Source organism: Bos grunniens, chromosome 18 (assembly GCF_055505025.1).
Source record: "Bos grunniens cultivar Pamir isolate PY7600 chromosome 18, Bosgru_T2T1.0, whole genome shotgun sequence".
NCBI lineage: Eukaryota > Metazoa > Chordata > Mammalia > Artiodactyla > Bovidae > Bos > Bos grunniens.
The window spans coordinates 47069220-47091618 of NC_141182.1; the positions used below are offsets into that span (position 1 = coordinate 47069220).

At 37.4% G+C, this 22399-nt stretch overlaps 1 protein-coding gene across 25 annotated transcripts in view; it reads right to left on the reverse strand.

Annotated features, from left to right (window-relative positions):
• ZNF382 (zinc finger protein 382) overlaps window positions 1-22399 on the reverse strand; it is an 83000-nt gene that overhangs the window by 27506 nt on the left and 33095 nt on the right. For 2 of the 25 annotated variants that reach the window (XM_086352001.1, XM_086351989.1), the window contains exons 1-5: window positions 22356-22391; window positions 21850-22067; window positions 19485-19554; window positions 17056-17182; window positions 16684-16779 (exon numbers count right to left, since the gene is read on the reverse strand). In XM_086352001.1, coding sequence (XP_086208127.1) covers window positions 16684-16779; window positions 17056-17182; window positions 19485-19493 — 232 coding nt within the window. In that variant the 5' untranslated portion in view covers window positions 19494-19554; window positions 21850-22067; window positions 22356-22391. Of the gene's footprint in view, window positions 1-10507; window positions 11600-16683; window positions 16780-17055; window positions 17208-19484; window positions 19555-21849; window positions 22068-22133; window positions 22392-22399 lie in introns of those variants that run through there. The other 23 variants (XM_086351999.1, XM_086351987.1, XM_086351997.1 and 20 more) reach the window with 19 other exon arrangements.

Consider the following 22399-nt stretch of genomic DNA (forward strand, 5'->3'; position numbering starts at 1 on the left):
CATGACAATCTAAAAAGCTTTTGAAAATTTCTCTGTCAAATGACATAAATGCATGAAGGAAGATTTTCTCCACATATTTCAATTAAAATAACATATTGCAACAGACTAAATGTAGAATCAGATGTGAAAATCAGCTATCTTCTGCTCAGTAAGATATTAAATAAACTTCAATCATCTAACAATGCCCCTTTGCTCATTTTTTTCTTTTGGAAAAGTTTTTTTTTTTTGATAAAAAATATGATTTTTATGTCAATATTAGTTTATTATTTTTATATTGTTCTTTTAAAATGAAATAAATGAATATTTTAAAATTTTGTTTTAATTTTGAATTGGGTATACAAACATGCACAAAGTTTTTAATTCTTAAGAGTATAAATAAGTTCTAAGACTAAAAAGTTTGAGAACTGCTGATTTAAACATTAAGATTCTGGTAACAGCAAAGAAGTCTGTATCAAAAGAACCTTCCAACTGATAACTGTGATAACTATGGACCAATTATAAAAGAGTAACTTCCTTGAAGGCACTAAAGAATGATCAAAAGCAGGCAGAAACTGGAATGGATACAAACTTTGAAAGAAAGAAATCCTATTGCATTAAGATCTACATTTATCCAGGTCTTCCACTGTGTATTTTGGCAGTTCATGCAGCACACAGGGGACAGATCTCAAGTAGAAATAGAAAGTAGGAGTCATCATGTGCAGAAAAATCGGACATCAGAGTTCAGGAGTACCAGAGTGGCTGTAAACTGAGGACAGAATCCAAGAAAGAAGAAAGTATAGAAGGAAAGCCCCAACATTAGCATAAACCCCTCCACAAAACCTTGGTTAACTTCATTTCCACAGGGTCTGCAAGGAGCATAAAGGGAAAAGATAGCTGGAACACTCTAAGAATTAAGCAAAGATTTCAGCAGTTAACTCAACTCTACAAAAATAGTTTTTATTAATAATTCCAGTCCTGTGCCAGGTTAGAAGAATCTGATAAAAACCTTCAGTTTTTCTACTGAAATCCCATAATGGCCATGTATTAGGAATAAAGGCTGCATCCAAGGACTTAGAGCAATAACATAAAACTAAAGGCAAAACTGAAATGGAAATAAACGTAACCTAAACACTTAAAGGGCTTCCCTGGTGGCTCAGCTGATAAAGAACCGGCCTATAATGGGGAAGGAAATGGCAACCCACTCCAGTACTCTTGCCTAGAAAATTCCATGGATGGAGGAGCCTGGTGGGCTACAGTCCATGGGGTCGCAACGAGTCGGACATGACTGAGCGACTTCACTTTCACTTTATAATGGGGAAGACCTGGGTTTGATACCTGGGCTGGAAGATCCCCTGGAGAAAGCAATGGCTACCCACTCCAGTATTCTGGCCTGGAGAATTCCATGGACTGTATAATCCATGGGGACACAAAGAGTCCAACATGACTGAGTAACTTGCACTTTTCAAACAACTTAAAAGCAACCTAACAAAATAATTCATGTGAGCCTCCAGTAACTTAACTAGAGATACCAAGGGAACATTTCATGCAAAGATGGGCACAGTCAAGGACAGAAATGGTATGGACCTAAAAAAAGCAGAGGATATTAAGAAGAGGTGGCAAGAATACACAGAAGAACTATACAAAAAAGATCTTCATGACCCAGATAACCACAATGGTGTAATCACTCACCTAGAGCCAGACTACCTGGAATGCAAAATCAAGTGGGTCTCAGGAAGCATCACTATGGACAAAGTTAGTGGAGGTGATGGAATTCCAGCTAAGCTATTTCAAATCCTAAAAGATGATGCTGTGAAGTGCTGCACTTAATATGCCAGCAAATTTGGAAATCTCAGCAGTGGTCACAGGACTGGAAAAGATCAGATTTCATTCCAATCCCAAAGAAAGGCAATGCCAAAGAATGTTCAAACTACCACACAACTGCACTTACCTCACACACTAGCAAAGTAATGCTCAAAATTCTCCAAGTGAGGCTTCAACAGTACATGAACCAAGAGCCTCCAGATGTTCAATCTGGATTTAGAAAAGGCAGAGGAACCAGAGGTAAAATTGTCAACATAAGTTGGTTCACAGAAAAAGCAAGTGAATTCCAGAAAAACATCTGCTTCCTTGACTATGCTAAAGCCTTTGACTGTGTGGATGGGAAAATTCTTAAAGAGACGGTAATGCCGGACCACTAACCTGCCTATTGAGAAATCTGTATGCAGGTCATGAAGCAACAGTTAGAAACAGACATGGAACAATGGACTGCTTCCAAATTGGGAAAGGAGTACATCAAGACTGTATATTGTTACCTTGCTTATTTAACTTATATGCAGAATACATTATGTGAATGTAGGACTGGATGAAGCACAAGCTGGAATCAAGATTGCCGGGAGAAATATCAATAACCTCAGATATGCAGATGACACCACCCTTATGGCAGGAAGCAAAGAACTAAAGAACCTCTTGATGAAAGTGAAAGAGGAGTGAAAAAGTTGGCTTAAAACTCAACATTCAGAAAACTATGATCATGGCATCTGGTCCCCTCTTCATGGCAAACAGATAGGGAAACAATGGAAACAGTGACAGACTTTATTTTCTTGGGCTCCAAAATCACTGCTTATGTTGACTGCAGCCATGAAATTAAAATATGCTTGCTCCTTAGAAGAAAAGCTATGACCAATTTAAACAGCATATTAAAAAGCAGAGACATTACTTTGCTGATAAAGGCCTGTCTAATCAAAGCTATGGTTTTCCCAGGAGTCATGTATAGATGTGAGAGTTGGACCATAAAGAAAGCAGAGTGCCAAAGAATTGATGCTTTTGAACTGTGGTGTTGGAGAAGACTCTTGAGAGTCCCTTGGACACCAAGGAGATCAAAGCAGTCAATCGTAAAGGTCCTCAATATTCATTGGAAGGACTGATGCTGAAGTTCCAATACTTTGGCCACCTGATGTGAAGAACTGACACCTTAGAAAAGACCCTGATGCTGGGAAAGATTCAAGGCAGGAGGAGAAGGGGACGACAGAGGATGAGATGTTTGGATGGCATCACCAACTCAAGGGACATGAGTTTGAGCAAGCTCTGGCAGTTGGTGATGGACAGGGAAGCCTGGTGTGCTACGGTCCATGGGTTCGCAAAGAGTTGGACATGATTGAGCAATTGAACTGAACTGATAAGATTAAAAGTCATCAATTCTCAGAAGAAGAAAAAGGACCCAACATCTTCACAACATGTTACCTAAAGTTTTCCTGAGAAGAAACAGGAAAATGGAGAATAACAGCCAGTCAGACCCTATTGTTGAAATTAGAAGAAATTTAAAATAGCTAAATAATTTAGCTATTTAAAATAGCTAAATAGATAAATATGTTTACAAATCTATAAGAAAAGATGAAAATATGGGAGAAGAGATGTAATATTCAGGAGAGATAAGGAAATGCAAATGGAAAAAAAACAATATCTGAAATGTAAGATTCACTGGATGGGTTTAATAACAAATATAAGGGAATAAAGAATCAGTAAACTGGAAGTCAGACTAATAGAAATTACTCAAACTGAAAGAATTTTTTAAATCCTTAGTGAATTAGAGGGTAGGATGAAATGATTTAAAATATAATTGAGAATATAGCAGGAAAAAAACTGTAGAAGTACAGACCAAAATTTCCCCAAATTTGGTCTAAAATATGACCAACTTGCTAAATTCACTTACTAGTTCTAACAGTTCTTTTCTTTTAGATTCCTTAGGATTTACTATATACACAAACATGTCACTTACAAATGAAGACAGTTCCCTTTCTGATCTGTAGACTTTAGCTTCTTTTTCTTGTCTTATTGTACTGACTTGTGTCCCATATAATGTCTAACAGAATTTGTGATGATGGACATCCTTTCTTTGATTTTGCTATTATTAGAGGACAAGCATTCAATCTTTCACTATTGAATGTGATGGCAGCTATAAGTTTTTCAAAGATATTCTTTATGAAGTTGAGTAAATTTCCTTAGATTGCTAAAAAAGATTTATAATAAACAGAAATTGAATTTTATTATTTTTCTGCATTTAATGAGATAATTATGTGGTTTTCTTTTTTTAACCTCTTTTTATCTTTACATGGTGAATTATATAGCTTGATTTTTGAATACCAAATCAACTTTACTTTCCTTGGACAAACTCCTTTTGGTCATGAGATGTCATCCTTTTAAAATATTGCTAGATTCAGCTTTATAGTAATATATTAAGCTTTATAATATATTAACATTATATAAATTATTGTATTATAAAAATCCCTATATTAAGGATTTTTATCTCTCACTTCACAAAGGATGTTGGTGTGTAGTTTTCTATACTTATAGTGCCTTTGATTGTAAATAATGCTGGTCTTATAAAGTAAGTTGGTTAGTGCTCTCCCCTACTCCATTGGTTGGTATAAAAGTATTAGGGAATACCCTAATTGTTCTTTCAGTGTCTGTGGGAACTGTAGTGTTGTAGCTCCTTTAACTTTTGATATTGTCTTCTAATTTTTATACTGTTGTTGTTGTTGTTCAGGTGCTAAGTCGTGTCCAACTCTTTGCATCCCCATGGACTGCAGCATGCCAAGATTCCCTGTCCATCACTATTTCCTGAGTTTGCTCAAACTCATGTCCATTGAGTTGGTGATGCCATCCAACCATCTCATCCTCTGTCACCCCCTTCTCCTCATGCCCTCAATCTTTCCTAGCATCTTTTCCAATGAGTTAGCTCTTTGCCTCAGGTGGCTAAAGAATTGGAGCTTCAGCTTTAGCGTAAGTCCTTCCAGTGAACATTCAGGGTTGATTCCCTTGAGGATTGACTGGTTTGATCTCCTTGCTATCCAAGGTACTCCCAAGAGTCTTCTGCAGCACCACAGTTCAGAAGCATGGATTCTTTGGTGCTCAGCCTTTTTTATAGTCAAACTCTCACATCCATAGGTGACTACTGTAAAAGCCACAGCTATGACCATATGGACCTCTGTCGGCAAAGTGATATCTCTGCTTTTTAATACACTGTCTAGCTTTTATCATAGATTTTCTTTCATGGAGTGAGCATCTTTTATTTTCATAGCTGCAGTCACCATCTGCACTGATTTTGGAGCCCAAGAAAATAAAATGTATGGTTTATTAATTTTATTAATTTAATGCAGCAGCATTTGGCTTCACTCATTTCCTCTATTCTTCTGTTATGTATCTCATTGATTTTTGCTTTAGTCAGTTTTTTCCTCTAACTTTTGAGTTTAAATTACTTTTCTTTTTCTAGTTACTTCAGGTGACAATTTAACCCCCTGTTTAAGGAGGCCCTGATTTAAAGCGATAACAAACTTTTAATGCTGCTATAATTGCATCTCACAGATTTTGATATGCTGTTTTAATTATCATTCAGTTCAGAATACCTTCTAATTTTACCTCAGGATTTCCTCCTTGATTCATGGGTTATTTGGAAATGTAATTAATTTCCAAATATTTGGGGAAATGCTTTTTGATTTCTAGATAAATCCTACTGTGATCAGAACATAGACTATTAAAATTTCATAGAGGGGACAATTAGAAAGAAAATCTCTAAAATGACGTAGGTAGTGAAAATGATAAAAAGCTGAGAAAAACTGAAGGATTTTGAAGCTGTTAGAATTGTTATGATTTCTGATGAAGTGTTCCGCTTTATCACTGTAATATTCCATGTTCTGAAATCTACTTTGATCTATAGCTACTCCCATTTTCTTCTTAGTGTTTGCATGGGTAACAGAGTCATTCTATTTTTGATATCTTATGACTGACAAATTCCTAGACCCACTCCATTTTTGTCCCCTCTTGCCCCACACCTGGGCAAGCCAATAAGGGAGCTTGCATGCTTTCTATTGGTGCTGGCAAGAAGTTTAAACCATGTAAGCTCTAGACCATGTGTAGAAGCCCGACCTGACCACCTCCGTAATATAGTAAACACCAAAGACAGACATCCTTCCTTGCTCTCTCAAGCCATTTTAGGACCAGCTTGGGAATCCTCCCTGTTCTCCCTAGAAAGCCTCATTATGTGAGATTTCAGTCCTGACATCTGTCACATATTTTGAGTGGGTGGGTGGGGGGAGGTGATTTCATCCCCACACAGTCAGTGCTCAGTAGTGTCCAACTCTTTGTGATCCCATGGACTGCAGCACGCCAGGCTTCCCTGTCCATCACCAACTCTCAGAGCTTGCTCAAACCCATTTCCATCAAGTCAGTGATGCCATCCAACCATCTCATCCTCTGTCATCCCCTTCTCCTCCTGCCTTCAATCTTTCACAGCATCAGGATCTTTTCTAAGGAGTCAGTTCTTCACATCAGGTGGCTAAAGTATTGGAGCTTCAGCTTCAGCATCAGTCCTTCCAATGAATATTCAGGACTGATTTCCTTTAGGATTGACTGATTTAATCCCCTTTGTGTCCAAGGGACTCTCAAGAGTCTTCTCCAACACCACAGTTCAAAAGCATCAATTCTTCGGCATTCCACTTTTTTTATGGTCCAACTCACACCCATACATGACTACTGGAAAAATCATAGCTTTGACTAGACGGACATTTACCAGCAAAATAATGTCTCTGCTTTTTAATATGCTAAGTTGGTCATAGCTTTTCTTCCAAGGAGCAAGTGTCTTTTAATTTCATGGATGCAGTCACCATCTGTAGTGATTTTGAAGTCCAAGAAAATAAAGTCTGTCACTGTTTCCATTGTTTCCCGGTCTATTTGTCATAAACTGATAGGACTGGATGCCATGATCTTAGTTTTTTGAATGTTGAGTTTTAAGCCAGTTTTTTCACTTTCCTCTTTCACCTTCATCAACAGGCGCTTTAGTTCTTCTCTGCTTTCTGCCATAATGGTGGTGTCATCTGCATATCTGAGGTTATTGATATGTCTCCCAGAAATCTTGATTCCAGCTTGTGCTTCATCCAGCCCAGCATTTCCCATGATATGAAAGTGAAAGTCGCTCAGTCATGTCCAACTCTTTGTGACCCCATGGACTATACATATACAGTCCATGGAATTCTCCAGGCCAGAATACTGGAGTGGGTAGTCTTTCCCTTCTCCAGGGGATCTTCACAACCCAGGGATCAAACCCAGGTCTCCCGCATTGCAGGTGGATTCTTACCAGCTGAACCACAAGAGAAGCCCTCACATGATGTACTCTGCATATAAGTTAAATACACAAGGTAACAATATACAGCCTTGATGTACTCCTTTCCAATATTGGAACCTGTCTGTTTTTCCATGTCTGGTTCTAACAGTTGCTTCTTGACCAGCATACAGATTTCTCAGGAGGCAGGTCAGGTGGTCTGGTATTCCCATCTCTTGAAGAATTTTCCACAGTCTGTTGTGATCCACACAGTCAAAGGCCTTAGTAGTCAATAAAGCAGAAGTAAATGTTTTTCTGGAATTCTCTTGCTTTTTCTATGATCCAGCAGATGTTGACAATTTGATCTCTGGTTCCTCTGCCTTTTCTAAATCCAGATTGAACATCTGGAAGTTCTCGGTTCACCTATTGTTGAAGCCTAGATGGAGAATTTTGAGCAGTATTTTGCTAGCATGTGAGATGAGTACAATTATGTGGTAGTTTGAACATTCTTTGGCATTGCCTTTCTTTGGGATTGGAATGAAAACTGACCTTTTCCAGTCCTGTGGCCACTGCTGAGATTTCCATATTTGCTGGCATATTGAGTGCAGCACTTTTACAGCATCATCTTTTAGGATTTGAAATAGCTCAACTGGAATTCCATCATCTCCACTAGCTTTGTTCATAGTGATGCTTCCTAAGGCCCACTTGACTTCTCATTCCAGGATGTCTGGCTCTAGGTGAGTGATCACATCATCATGGTTATCTGGGGTATTAAGACCTTTTTTGTATAGTTCTTCTGTGTATTCCTGCCACCTCTTCTTAATATCTTCTGCTTCTGTTAGGTCCATACCATTTCTGTCCTTTATTGTGCCCATCTTTGCATGAAATGTTCCCTTGGTATCTCTGATTTCCTTGAAGAGATCTCTAGTCTTTCCCATTGTATTGTTTTCCTCTATATCTTTGCATTTATCACTGAAGAGGGCTTTCATATCTTTCCTTGGTATTCTTTGGAACTCTGCACTAAGATGGTTATATCTTTCCTTTTCTCCTTTGCTTTTAGCTTCTCTTATTTCTCAGCTATTTGTAAGGTCTCCTCAGACAACCATTTTGCCTTTTTGCATTTCTTTTTCTTGGGGATAATCATCCCCACACAGGGCAATCACAAAACAGTAAAGTTTATATTTTTTCATCTTTTTTTGTTTCCCCTACCTGTGTCTTTATATTTTAATATATAGGACACAGTTGGGTCTTCTTATTCACTTCAGATACAAAATAGTCATCTTTAGAAGTTTCATTTGATTTTATTTCAGTCTTTGCTATCTTGCCTCATTATATTCATTCTTGCTTTACATTCTTAATTATACTCAAGTCATTAATGGTGTTTTAATATCCTTGTCTGCAAATTCTATTACTTCTACCATTTTTAGGTCTGTTTGTATTAGTTAAGTTTTTCCCTATTGAATGATTTTTTTCTTGTTTATGGGTCATATTTTCTTGCTTCTTCATATGTTTAATAATTTTTGATTGGTCATCAGAGTTTATCAATTTAATCTTGTTGAATTTAAGATATGGTTTTACTTTTATAAAGAATACTGGTTTTTTTTTTTTTTTTTTGGCATTCTTTGGCATCCATAGAGTTACACCACTAGGACATCCCTTCAAAACGAACTTACCATTCATGTGCAAGAACTGTTAGCACCTTTAGGATGCTCTTTAGGTTCTGAACCAAGCCAGGGTGTCCCTAGAGAATCTGTACCCAATGATAAATACTGAGCAGGTACTAGAGAGTGGCCATTTCTGTCCACGAGGACTCCTCTGATGAACAGTCGTTGCTTCAGAGGACTTAGATTAATTGAGCCTTTTTCAGATCTGCATAATGGTCTGAGGCTCTCACTGCTCAGTCCCCTTTCTTTCCACATGTCTATACCATGGTCTAATGACTTTCTGTTTCTTACTTCTCCCTTTTATCTTTCATGGATGTCACCTCTAAGAAATCCATTCCACTCCCAACTCCATCTCAGCATCTCCTTGGAGGAACCAACAGACAAACAAGTTATTTTTGGACTAGTTTAATCCTTTTGATGCTTTTTAAAAATATATATACTTTCATTTATTTATTTTTGGCTGTGCTAGGTCTTCATTGCTGCATGGGCTCTTCTCTAGTTGCAGTAAGCAGGGGTTACTCTCTAGATGAGGTATGTGGGCTTTTCATTGTGGAAGCTTCTGTTGCTGCAGAACATAGGCTCTAGGGCATGACAGCTACAGCAGTTGCAGATCCTGGCTCTAGAGCACAGGCTCAATAGTTGTGGCACTCAGGCCTAGTTGCTCTGTGGCATGTGGGATCTTCCTGGATCAGGAATCCAACCTATGTCTCTTGAATTAGTAGGTGGACTCTTTACCACTGAGCCACCAGGGAAGTCCTAATCCTTTTGATGCTTTTATTTAAGCTCTTTTATGACAAATCTTGCAGTCTCTAATCTATGGCTAATCAAGCCACATTTGTTAGGTCTGACCTTTCTAGGGTCTACCTAATGTCCTACATATTAACATGTTCTCTCCACTCTGGCTGAAGGGAAATAAAATGATTTCTGGTGCGAAAGGCTATGAGAATTGTTTGTCTCACAACACTATGGTAACTGTATTTTTCTTAGAACATGTCTTTGCCTACTTTCATGGGGTTTCACCTACATACATGCAGACTTATTTTTAGCCAAAGACTTAAGAGGAACCTTCTCCACATTTGGGGAACTCTTTCTCTGCATAGCTCTCTCTTTTTGGAAAATGTGTCCTGCAAATTCTAGCCACCTCAATTTCCTTGAATGCCAATGTTGGTCCCTTACATCAGTGAAATTGCCAGGTTCTTTTTGGATTCCTCTCTCTGCACTATAGTCTGGATGTTACTGTCATGTCAAAGCCTGGAATGAGGTAGGGTGCATCTCATTTATTTCCCTTCTCTCAGGAATCCAGGCCTGTGGTGCCTGTCGTTTAGTAGTTTTTTTCAGTTTTCTAGTTTTTTCCTGTAGGAGTATAATTCTAGACTCTGTTACTTCCTCAGGACTAGAAGCAGAAGTCTTGAATTATAAAAATGCAGGCCCAAATGGTTCCTCAGACATTAAGGAAGCAACAATGCCAAGCTTACAAAAGTTCCATAAGAAAATAGATAAAGATGAAACACCCCCAGTTTGATATGGCTGACACATTTCTGGATACAACAACTTTTCAATGACATTACAATAAAACTATAAACCACTGTCCTTGGTAAAATCATGCACTAAAGCTTTCTAAAATACTAGCAAACCAATTTCAGCAATCTGTAAGATGAATAGAGCATCTTGTCCAACTGGGGTTCATCCCAGGAGCCTAAGGTTGGTTTTAAATTCAAATTAATCAATATAATTATATACAGTAACAGATTAAAAAAGAAATAAATCAACAGAAGCTGAAAAAGCATTTATTAAGATCAACATCCATTCATAATTAAAATTGTCCAAAAACTAGGAAAAGAACTCCAAGAATCTAACAAAGAGCACTCATGAAAAATCTAAAGTTAATATTAAGCTTAAGAATGAAATATTAAATGTCTCCTTTCTAAATTTAGTGAACTGTGAAGAATGCTCACTCTTGCTACCTCTATTCAACTGACTATAGGTCATAGTCAGTACATCAACGTAAGGAAAAAGAAATGAAAACAGAAAAGTATGCAAATGTAGAAGTGAAATATATTTCCAGAAGGCCTACTTTATATGTAGAAAATCTAAACAAATACCAAAACAAAGGACAACAGTAACAACAATAAAATTTAATGCCATCAATACAAGTATACAAAGTCAATATCTAAAAGTCAGTTGTGGCTATTCATATTAACAAAAGCCTGGATAAAGAAAATTTTAAAATCTCACTATTTACAATAGCATAAAAAATATTAAAAGTTTAGAGATAAACTTAATAAAATATGTGTAAGAGCTTGATAGTAAAAATAATAAAACACTGCTTATAGGAATCAGAGAAGATAACTAAAAGGTTAAGATATAGTATTATGAGAGACTGTGAGACTCACTATTGCTAAGATGTTTGTTCTCACCAATAAAAATCCCAGCATATTTATTTAAACAAATCAAGAAATTGATTCTAAAATGTAATTGAAAAAGAAAATGAAAATGACTTCAAATAGCCAAAACAATTTTTTAAAAAGAAGTTAAGAGGACTAATTCTGACATCAAGACTTATTATAAAACTACAATAATGAAATTAATCATTAAGTCCTATTAATAATAGGATGTAAATTTTATCAAAGGAAAGAATACTCTAGAAATGGACTGACACAAATACAATCAATTTCTGATAAGATCATCAGAGCAATTTAATTTAATTCTACAAGTGATGCAACAAATGAAAGAAAACAGACTCTTAACCCTTACTTCATACCATAAATAAAACTTCAGATGAGATGGTTCACAGAACTAATTTTAAAAAAGCAAAATATACATAACATTTTTAGAAGAAAACACAGGAAATTATCTTCATAACCTAGGGGGAAGCAAATATTTGAGAGATCAAAGAAATAATAATAAAAGAAAAAAATTATAAACTGGACTTCTTTACAATTAAAACTTGCTCCTATTGAAAGACTATTAAATGAGCAGGCAAGCCACATTCTAGAGGAAATATTTGCAATACCTGTATCAAATAAAAGACTTCTATTCAGAATATGTAAAGAATTCCTACTAGTCAAGGAAAAAATACATAACCCAATAAAAGATGAGTAAAACATCTGAACAGATATGTCTGAAGATATAAAAAGCACTTGGAAAAGCCAACATCATTAGTCATAAAAGAAATCTAAATTGAAACAGCTAAGATATACTACTATTCTTAACAGAATGATATTTCAGAATGACCAAAATGAAAAATATTGATAACATCAAAATGTAGAGGAGAATGTGGGAGCAATCAAAATTCTCACAGATTGCTGGTAAAAGTTTAAAATGGTATGACAACTTTTAAAAACTGGCAGTTTCTACAGTGTGATATATAAACCTACCTTACAAATGATCAGTACCATCTAATAGGTGTTTACTGAGCAGAAATAAAAACATATGTTCACAAAAATATTTTTACAAGAATGTTCACAGTAGCTTTATTCATAATAGCCCCAGGGACCTTGGTGGTCCAGTAGTTAAGACTCCACACTTCCACTACAGGGGGAGTAGGTTTGATCCCTGGTCAGGGAATTAAGATCCATATGCCACACAGCACGGCCAAACACAAACAAAAACATAACAGCCCCAAACTGGAACGTGTAAAATGCCTATCAATAGGAGATGTATAAACAACTAATATTTCCATACAACTGAATACTATTCTGCAATGTAAATAAGCTATTTTAATATAAATACTGAAACATGTATTAATACCTCAGACATTAAACTGAGTGAAAGAAAAGTAGACATGGGTCTGGTTCAAGATGGTGAAGAAGGATGTGCGCTCATTTCCTCCAGTGAGAGCACCAAAATTGCCATTAGCTGTTGAACTCCCATTGACAGGAGGACACTGGAACCCACTAAAGAACGATATACCATGTCCAAAGACAAAGAAGCCACAGCAAGACAGTAGGGGATGCACAATCATGATAAAATCAAATCCCATACCTACTGGTTGGGTGACCCACAGACTGGAGAACGATAATACCAAAGAAGTTCTCACATTATTGTGAAGGTTCTGAACCCCACATCAGGCTTCCCAGCCTGGGGATCCAACAAAGGGACTGAGAATCCCTAGGGAATCTGGCCTTGAGGGCCAGAGGGATTTGACTGGAAAGCCAGAGGCTTTCCAGAGGACTGAGAGAAACAGAAACTTGTCTTAGAGGGCACAAACAAAATTTGACATGCACCGAGACCCAGAGGAGAGGAGCACACCCAGAGGAGTGACCATACAGGAGACTGAACCAAAACTACCTGCTAATGTTGGAGGGCTGCCTGTGGACGTGTGGGACGGCAGGGGCTCATCACAGGGACAGGGGCACTGGAAGGTCCCCCTTGGCATAAACCCTCTTGGAGTTTGCCATTAACCCTATCATAGAGCCAGCAGACCCTAGGGCTGGGTTGCCTCAGGCCAAACAACTACCAGGGAGGGATCCAACCCCACTCATCAGCAAATAATTGGATTAAAGCTTTATTGAGTAAGGCCCTGCCCATCAGAGCAAGAACCAGTTTTTTCCATCCAAGTCCCTCCCATCAAGAAGCATACACAAGCCTCTTAGCCTCATCTATCAGGGAGCAGACAGAAAAAGCAAGAAGCACAGTCTCACAGTGGCTAAAACAGAAACCAAATTACAGAAAGTTAATCATGATGAAAAAGCAGAAAGTTTTGTCCCACATGAAGGGACAAGATAAATTCCCAGAAAAACAACTAAATGAAGTGGAGATAGGCAACTTTCCAGAAAAAGAATTCAGATTAATGATATGATGATCCAGGATCTTGGGAAAAGAATGGAGGCAAAGATTGAGAAGATGCAAGAAATGTATACCAAAGACCTAGAAGAACTAAAGAACAGACAAACAGAGATGAATAATACACTAGAAAGAATCAATAGCAGAATAACTGATGCAGAAGAACGGATAAATGACCTGGAGGACAGAATGGTAGAAATCACTGCCACAGAACAGAATACAGAAAAAAAGAATGAAAAGAAATGAAGACAGACTAAGAGACCTCTGGAACAACATTAAATGCACCAACATTCACATTATAGGGGTCCTAGAAGGAGAAGAGAGAAAGAAAGGACCTGAGAAAATATTTGAAGAGGTAATAGCTGAAAACTTCCCAAACACGGAAAAGGAAATAGTCAACCAAGTCCAGGAAGCACAGAATCCCAGGAAGGATAAACCCAAGAAGGAACACACCGAGACACATAGTAATCAAACTGACAAAAATTAAAGACAGAGATAAAATATTAAAAGAAACAAGGGAAAAATGACAAATAATATACAAGGGAACTCCCATCAGGCTATCAGCTGATTTCTCAACAGAAACTCTACATCCCAGAAGGGACTGGCGTGACATATTTAAAGTGATGTAAGAACCTACAACCAAGAATACTCTACCCAGCAAGACTCTCCTTCAGATTTGATGGAGAAATTAAAAGTTTTCCAGACAAGCAAAAGTTAAGAAAATTCAGCACCACCAAACCAGCTTTAAAACTAAGGCTAAAGGAACTTCTTTAGGCAGGAAACCCAAGAGAAGGAAAAGACCTACAGAAAAACCCGAAACAATTGAGAAAAGGGTTATAGGATCATACATATTGATAATTACCTTAAATGTAAATGTATTAAATGTACCAACCAAGAGACATACTGACTGGGTGGATGAAAACATGTGCATGTATGCACTTCCACTTACCATATCACTCTGATTGACCCCCCAAAATTGTATGTGATTATTTTAGATTGTTAAGTTAATCATGTTCCCATTATGGTTTGCAATTGTAATTAGCTTTTATTTTTTGTCTGGCTACTGATTGTGAAACTGATAAACATCTTTTACTTTGTGATTATGTAACTGTTACTTAACTCAATACCATTGTATCATGATTGGTCAACAACTGGTCAAAAATAATAGAACTCTGTATCCCCGAAACTAGGATCAAATAGAAAAACCTGTAATTACTTATTAAAATCCAGATGCATATCAGAATTATCTTGAAATTTTTTGAAAAATACAAAATGTTCAGCTATTACTTTTTTTGTCCAGAGCTCCAGATATGTTTCTAATGAGCAGTCATATTTAAAAACAACTGGACTATATGATGACCTTTTACTTTTATCTAGTTTGTTCCACTTTTTCTATTTCATATTCAGTGCTTCCTTTTCATTTACGTTCTCCAATTTCTCCATCTCTTCATTTTTTTGATGTTTTTCTCAAGCCTTTATTAAATGTAGTAGAAAAGCTTTTGTATACATATATATACATATAAAATATATATTTTAGAAAACTTATGAATTTTTGCCTAAGAAAATTATGACATTTTGATTCCACAAGTTTGACTTAGTATGAATAGAATCTAGGTTTCTAATTAAAAAATGGGTATGCAACAAGCAACAAAGGTCTCTGTATAGCATGGTGAACTATAGTCAATATCTTGTAAAAATCTATGATGGAAAATAACTTCAAAAATAATATATGTGTATTTGTATAACTGAATCACCTTGCTGTGCACTTGAAACATTGTAAAAGTGACATGAAAGTCTCTCAATCATGTCCCGCTCTTTGTGATCCCATGGACTATACAGTCCATGGAATTCTCTTAGGCCAGAATAGTGGAGTGGGTAGCTGTAGGGATCTTCCCAACCCAGGGAAGAAACACTGCAAGTCAACCACATTTCAATAAAGTAAATATATTTTTTAAAAAGTATACATGAAAAAAGTCCAGAATAGACAGAACTAATATGTGTTGGTAGAAATCCCAGTAGTGATTGTCCTGGGGAGGGACTGCCTTGGAAGAGGCCTGATGGAACGTAACAGGTTAGTAGGAGTGCCCTTTATCTTGATTACAGTGTGAGACACATAGGTTTCTACTTCTGTCAGAATGCAAAGAACTTTACACTTAAGATCTCTATGGACATTATACCTACAAAGCATGGAGTGGATTCTCAGTAAAATAATAGCAGCCAATAATAGCTCATAAGTCACACAAGGAAAGGATTTATGTAGAGATTAATACTAAAAAAAAATTTAGATTTTAGAGGCATAGAAGCCAGCCATATATAGGTAGGTACTTCAGAGATCTCATGCCTTTAAACATACATTCCTAAATAAGATGGCTACTATCAGGAAAAAAAGAAAATAATAGCTGTTGGTAAGGACGCAGAAAAAACTGGAACCCTTGTGCCTTGTTGATGAGAATGTAAAATGGTGTAGTCACTGTGGAAAACAGTATGGCAGTTCCTCCAAACATCAGACATAAATTACCAAATGATCCAGCAATTCCACTTTTGGGTATATACCCAAAAGAACTGAAAGCAATGACTCAAACAGATATTTGTACACCCACATTCATAGTAGCATTAATCACAGTAGCCAAAAAGTGGAAGCAACCCAAGTGTTCACTGAGAGATGAATGTCATGAATGTCATGATGATAAGCAAAATGTCACTTGTATCTGTAATTGAATATTACTCAGCCTTCAAAAGGAAGAAAAGCCTGATACATACTATACCATGGATGAAACTTGAGGACATTATGTTAAGTGAAATAAACTAGTCACAAAAAGGACAAATACCATATAATTTCACTTATATGAGGTATCTACCACAGTCAAATTCATAGAGACAGAAAGTAAAATATTGATTGTCGGGGGCTAGTGGAGGTGGGGTAATAGGGAGTTATTGTTTAACGGGTACAGTTTTACTTCTGACAAATGAAGGGTTCTGGAGATGGATAATGGTGATAGTTGCATAACTATGTAAAAGTACTTAATGCCATGGAACTATATGCTTAAACATAGTTAAGATGGTAAATTTTATGTATATTTTACCGCAATTAAAAAGTACAGATCTCCAAAAATACTCAAAGATATCAACTACCTGAGTCCACTGGACATTATACAGACTCACCTAGGTAACTCTGACTTTGAAAAAATTTCTCTGTTGTCCATAGTTCTTTTCCTTGTTCCAATTTGCGGATCATATCAGGCTTAGTCATGTGAAATCCTGATAATAAAAAATAAGACTTGGTCTAAGAAGCTGTTGGGCTTTAAAACTATTGAAGGAAGAGAAAGATACAGCTTCAAGGTGGTTATTAGACAAGGCTATTAATGTCCTACCAAAGTTAATACCTTGCACTAGGCAAGTAAGGACATAATCATGCTTTCTATTAACAAAAAGATTATTCATCACCTCTGATCTTTGAAATTCAAAGTTCCACATATTTCAGAAATTCTTGAAAGGAGATGCATGACACTGAAACATGTAAGGAATTTTCCTTACCCACAGAGATGAGGTGACAATAGTTTTCCAACATGACATCTCTGTAGAGGGCCTTCTGAGCAGGGTCCAGTTGCTGCCACTCCTCCTGGGTGAAGTCCACAGTCACATCCTTGAAGGAAACTGATCCCTGTAAGGGCATACTCCAGTTCATCCTAAAGTAATTGGAACTAGTGAGAACTAGACACTGGAGACCATGTTCAGTGGTCAGACCTGGTTTTCTTGTGTTTTGTACTGTAGAAAATTCTCTCTGCAAATACATTCAATTGTATTTACCTATTATCTCATGCTAAAAATATTTGAGATCATGCTCTTTGGCTTGAATGTGATTGTTTGCTTGGTGCAGTGAAACAAATAAAACCTAGACCTTGCTCATAAGAAGTTACAGGCTAAAAGAGAGGCATATGCATAAATATTTATACTCAATAGATATTATAGATGTGATGACAGAAATATGTATAAGGGAAAATACTATAGAGTATTCTAAAATTCTGGATTCTAAGATTTCACTGAAGACATAAAAATTTTGTACTCACAATGAATTTATTTTGTAGCACAACATGTCAATGGGCTTTTAAAATTCATTGAGAGAGTAAAACCAGTTAGTAAACTCAGGAAATAGCAAAAAGTACAGTATGTTAGGAAAGAATCTTTGGTCTTAAGAAGAAAAAGTGTATGGAGGAAAGTAGTGGGCCTATTTATGTAATAATACTGGATTTTTTTTCTACAGAGCAGTAGTCTTAAAAATGCTCTAAGTACGCTCCCAACATATAAATCATTAGTTGGCATTAATAGCAATCCACATTGTTAACAATTAATGTTCTAACAATTAATGTAAACTACTAGTATCTTCCTCCTTTTCAGTATATTGTCTTGTATATTTTGTACACATGTCTTTTGTAACACATGCCCTAATTTGGATCTACTGCTTTATGGAGAATTAAAAATGACGAAATGTTAAGTCAGCACATATGTGAAAAAACTTGTATTTTAGAGGCAATATTCTTGAACACTAGAGAAGGTTTAAAGTGTGTTAGGTGGGAAAGACAAGTACCCACTGTTGGAGGTCTGTCTGAGATTAAAGTGGTATTAATGGTCTAGACAGGGGACAACTGTTTGTTCCATGGTAAGTTGCAATAGAATTGGTCATCAATTACTTGTAGAGTGGAAAAAAAAGACAGGTATAGCTCTTAGGTCATCTGCACAGCAAGTGGATAGGTGCTGAGACTAGAAAAAGGAAATGGGAAGCAGGAGAAAGAATAAGCTGGACCAGAAGTGATAATGAGGTAAACCAGGTTGTGTACTCGAAATATCTATGGAACATACAGGCAGTGATAGCTGTGGGAGGCTGGATATATGGTTCTGATATTCTGGATAAACTTCTAGGATGGAGAGCAGTATCTGAGGGTCACTAGAATCATATCAGTATAACTTTTGGAGTGAATGTGATCGTACATACACAAAAAGAGACACAGAAGAGAACAGAACCAGCTGGCATCTGGGGAAAATCCAGAATGGCATTTTAAAGATTGGTAGATAAAGAGGAATTTTTTGAAAGAAAAATATGGGAAGAGGAGAAAGTACCACCTTTGATTCAAGAGTAGGCTATTATCTCAAAAGTGGATGAACACATGCATCTTCTTCTCCTGCACCCACATATAAAAATTAGAAGAAAGTAAAAAGATAAGAATACATCTATAACAGCATTGAAGTACAAAAAGGTTTTTCACTGGTGGGCCACAGTTTGTAGGAATTGCTGACAAACATGGATAAAACAGGAAGATCAGAGAGGAAGGTGAAATTTCAGTTTTCTGTATAAGCTTGCAAGCAAATCTCTATCTTAAAAACCTCACAAAACAGGAAATCTAATCACAAAATAATAATATGATCTATTAATTTTACCTCTCACCATACCATTGCAAAACCTAGGTCAGTGGAGATTATCAAGGTTTTGCATGTCTGCTCCTCGACTCCTCACAAATCTAGATCTCAAATCAGTGTCTATACAAGATAGATTCATTCAAGTAATATATTCCCATTTAAATCAAGATAATACATTTCTGTTCCAGCAGTACTTTCATGAGAAGACTATGAAAGGAGATGATGAATGATACATCCAATCAGTATGTGAACATGGGCTACAACTAGAAAGTGCATTTGGGAAGGCTGAAGTCTATCCTGTTGGAACGAGAGAAACTGGGAATAGGGCTGTAACTAGGGTGAGGCAGGTGAGACATATGGGCACAAAATTTAGGGCTGGACAGCCCTGAGAGTCCCTCTTAAATTTTGTATGTAGGCCACTTGCTTGCCCTACTGGAAACCAGTTTGATGGAACTAAGTCCCAATATCCAGAAAATTTAAGAATAGGGAAGTAAATGTTCACATAACCTAAAAAACAAGTTATTTCAGAAAGAGAGGAAACATCATCTCACCTGAAGCATGGCTTTGATGTTTGTAGATGAGCCTTCTCTTTTGTGCTCTTCTTTGGAAAAGGGAAGAGTCCTGAGAAGGCAGAGATGGGAAGATACAAGGAGCCATGTGAAACCAGATTTGACTTAGATCTCTCAGAATAACTCAGTTAAATCAGCATCTATTTTCAATTTCGGCACTTGCTCACTCTGTGTACCCCACACAAATCCAGGACAGAGATTAGTAGGGAAATGGACCAATCCTGTTCCCTTATCAATGCCAGAAACCTAATCTCCTGGTGAAAGAGAAGGGATTCTGGGGAATCTGTTGTAGCTTGGAGAGAGGGAATATTGTGTTTTTCCCTCTGCAGCTCCACGTAATGTCTCCCATGGAAGACAAACTGCCAAATCGTTCTTCATGGACTTCCTACCAGTTTACATTATCAGCAGTGCATGAGAACACCTCCCCAAACCCTAATGAATGCAGCTGAAAATAATTTTAATCTCTGCCTATCAGATATATATATGTATGAAAGTGAAAGTGAAGTCGCTCAGTCGTGTCCGAGTCCTTGCAACCCCATGGACTGTAGCCTACCAGGGGACTCAGTCCATGAAATTTTCCAGGCAAGACTACTGGAGTGGATTGCCATTTCCTTTTCCAGGATATATATGTAGACATATACATATATATGGCTCTAATTTACATATTTCTTATATGAGAATAAGGTCCTTTTATTTCTTTTCTGTGATAACATCTTATAGTATATTTGTTTTTCTCATGGTGGTGTTTATTTTCTAATTGGTTGACATTATCTCTTTTTTCAGTTTAATAAGTTAACCTTTTACCTATTTTAAGTTGAAAATAATTTTTAGCTGCTCATCTGACTATTAAAATGTTTTTGCCTTGTGAAGATTTCTTCCCTATATGTATTCTTTAGCAATACTATGTACTAAACAGTCCATATTTTCTCAGTTAATATGAAATGCCATCTCTATCATTATTACATATCCCTACATACTTGAGAATATCTGGATTTCTGGATTTTGTATTTAATTTCTCATACTTGAGAATATTTGGATTTTCTATTTAATTTCTCTACTTCATCTCTTTATTGATTCACCTGTACATTCTAGTTAATTAGCAGTTAATTATTGAAAATTAACCATTCTTTATTAGTAACTTATAAATAGTAGTTTAAGTGTTAACTACTAAACAATACTTTTTAGTAATACAGGTATAGCAATAGAAATTGGTCTTTCCATTCTGTAGGTTTCCAGGCAGAGAAGAGAATATTTTGTTAAATGAAGTCTGATGTATTGATTGTTACAGTGAATGTTTTAATTAGCAAAATAATATTTTAATTACTAAAATGAGATTGGTCTTAAGATTAAAAGTATACCTAATACTTTCATTTCATGGAATGCCTGAAGAAGCTATTGACCTTGCCATAGATTTCATCCAGAAGCAGGAAACCTTATTCGTACATCACTGTTTAAAGTGCTGCTAGTGTGTGCTCAGTAGTGTGCAAGTCTTTGTGACTCCATGGACTGTAGCCCGCCAGGTTCCTCTGTCCATGGAATTTTCCTGGCAAGAATAATACTGGAGTGGGTTGCCATTTCCTTCTCCAGAGGATCTTCCCAACGTAGGGATGGAATCCCCATCTCTTGGGTCTCCTACATTGGCAGGCAGATGCTTTACCACTGTGCTACCCGGGAAGCTCCCTGAAAATGCTAGTTATGGGTAAAAAAAATGTTTTGTTTCTTTTCTGCATGCTACCCGTAGAACACTAATCATTTTAAAACATTGGTTTTAGTTAGTATGGATTTCCCTGGTGGTTCAGACGGGAAAGAATCCTCCTGCAATGCAGGAGGCCTGGGTTGGATCCCTGAGTCGGGAAGATCTCCTAGAGACAAGAATGGCTACCCACTCCAGTATTCTTGCCTGGAGAATCCCATAGACAGAGAAGCCTGACGGGCTACACTCCATAGAGTCACAAAGAGTTGGACACGACTAAACGAATAATGAATGCTTCCCTGTAGAACCTTACCATCTGGGAATTATGAAATCTTACCCCTTCCTTTCCAGTACTTATACCTCTATTTTAGCTGCTAAGTTGCTACTGAGTTACAATTTTGGAGGCAGGCTTAATGATCTCTATTCAGATAATCAAATCTTTACTTGGTCAAACCGAGTTTCTCAATCAAAAAAAAACTATCACAAAACAGTAACAGTAGGTTACAAACACACGCAGAGTTAAATTCTATCACTTCAGAAAAGCACCATAGCACAGGCACCCGCGTTATCATTCACAATCTCTGACAGCACATTAATAATTACAGGCAAAGTCACAAAATCACATCACAAATCATTTCGCGTCTCCATAGTCACCTGCGGTCTCAAACAGGACTCACACCTAATCGGAAGAGAGGCACATGCAGAAGAATCCACACGCAGCAACGAGACTCATTCAGTTTTACACAGTCAGCCCCAACATGTACAGAGCAGCAGCACGCATCCGAAACGCTGCAGGTTGGGTACAGGCGGCCGCCTCCATTTGGTACACACACCCCCGCTGTGTGAGGCCCTGCTCCTAGCGATGGAACTCCCTCGGGGTCAAAACAGACAAAAATCTCCCTTCGCAAAACTCGCTCCAGGTCACACAAGATTGTCACCTTCAGGGTCACGCCCACAGGCCACGCCCAAGGCCGTGCTCTCACAGAATTGAGTGTCTGGTTTACCAAGGGCCCGGTTCCGGTTCCGTCCTCATAATTACAGGCTCGGTGTGGACTCCCGGCTTCCCCCCTAGGCTCCCCATCAGGTACCGCTTCCCTTGTCTGCTCTTCGGGGCCGGAACTCCCAATTCACGCCCCCTCCTCTGGGCCCCTAGGACCTACCAACCTCACCCCAGCCAAGGTCGTCTGCGCCTGCGCACTCCCGC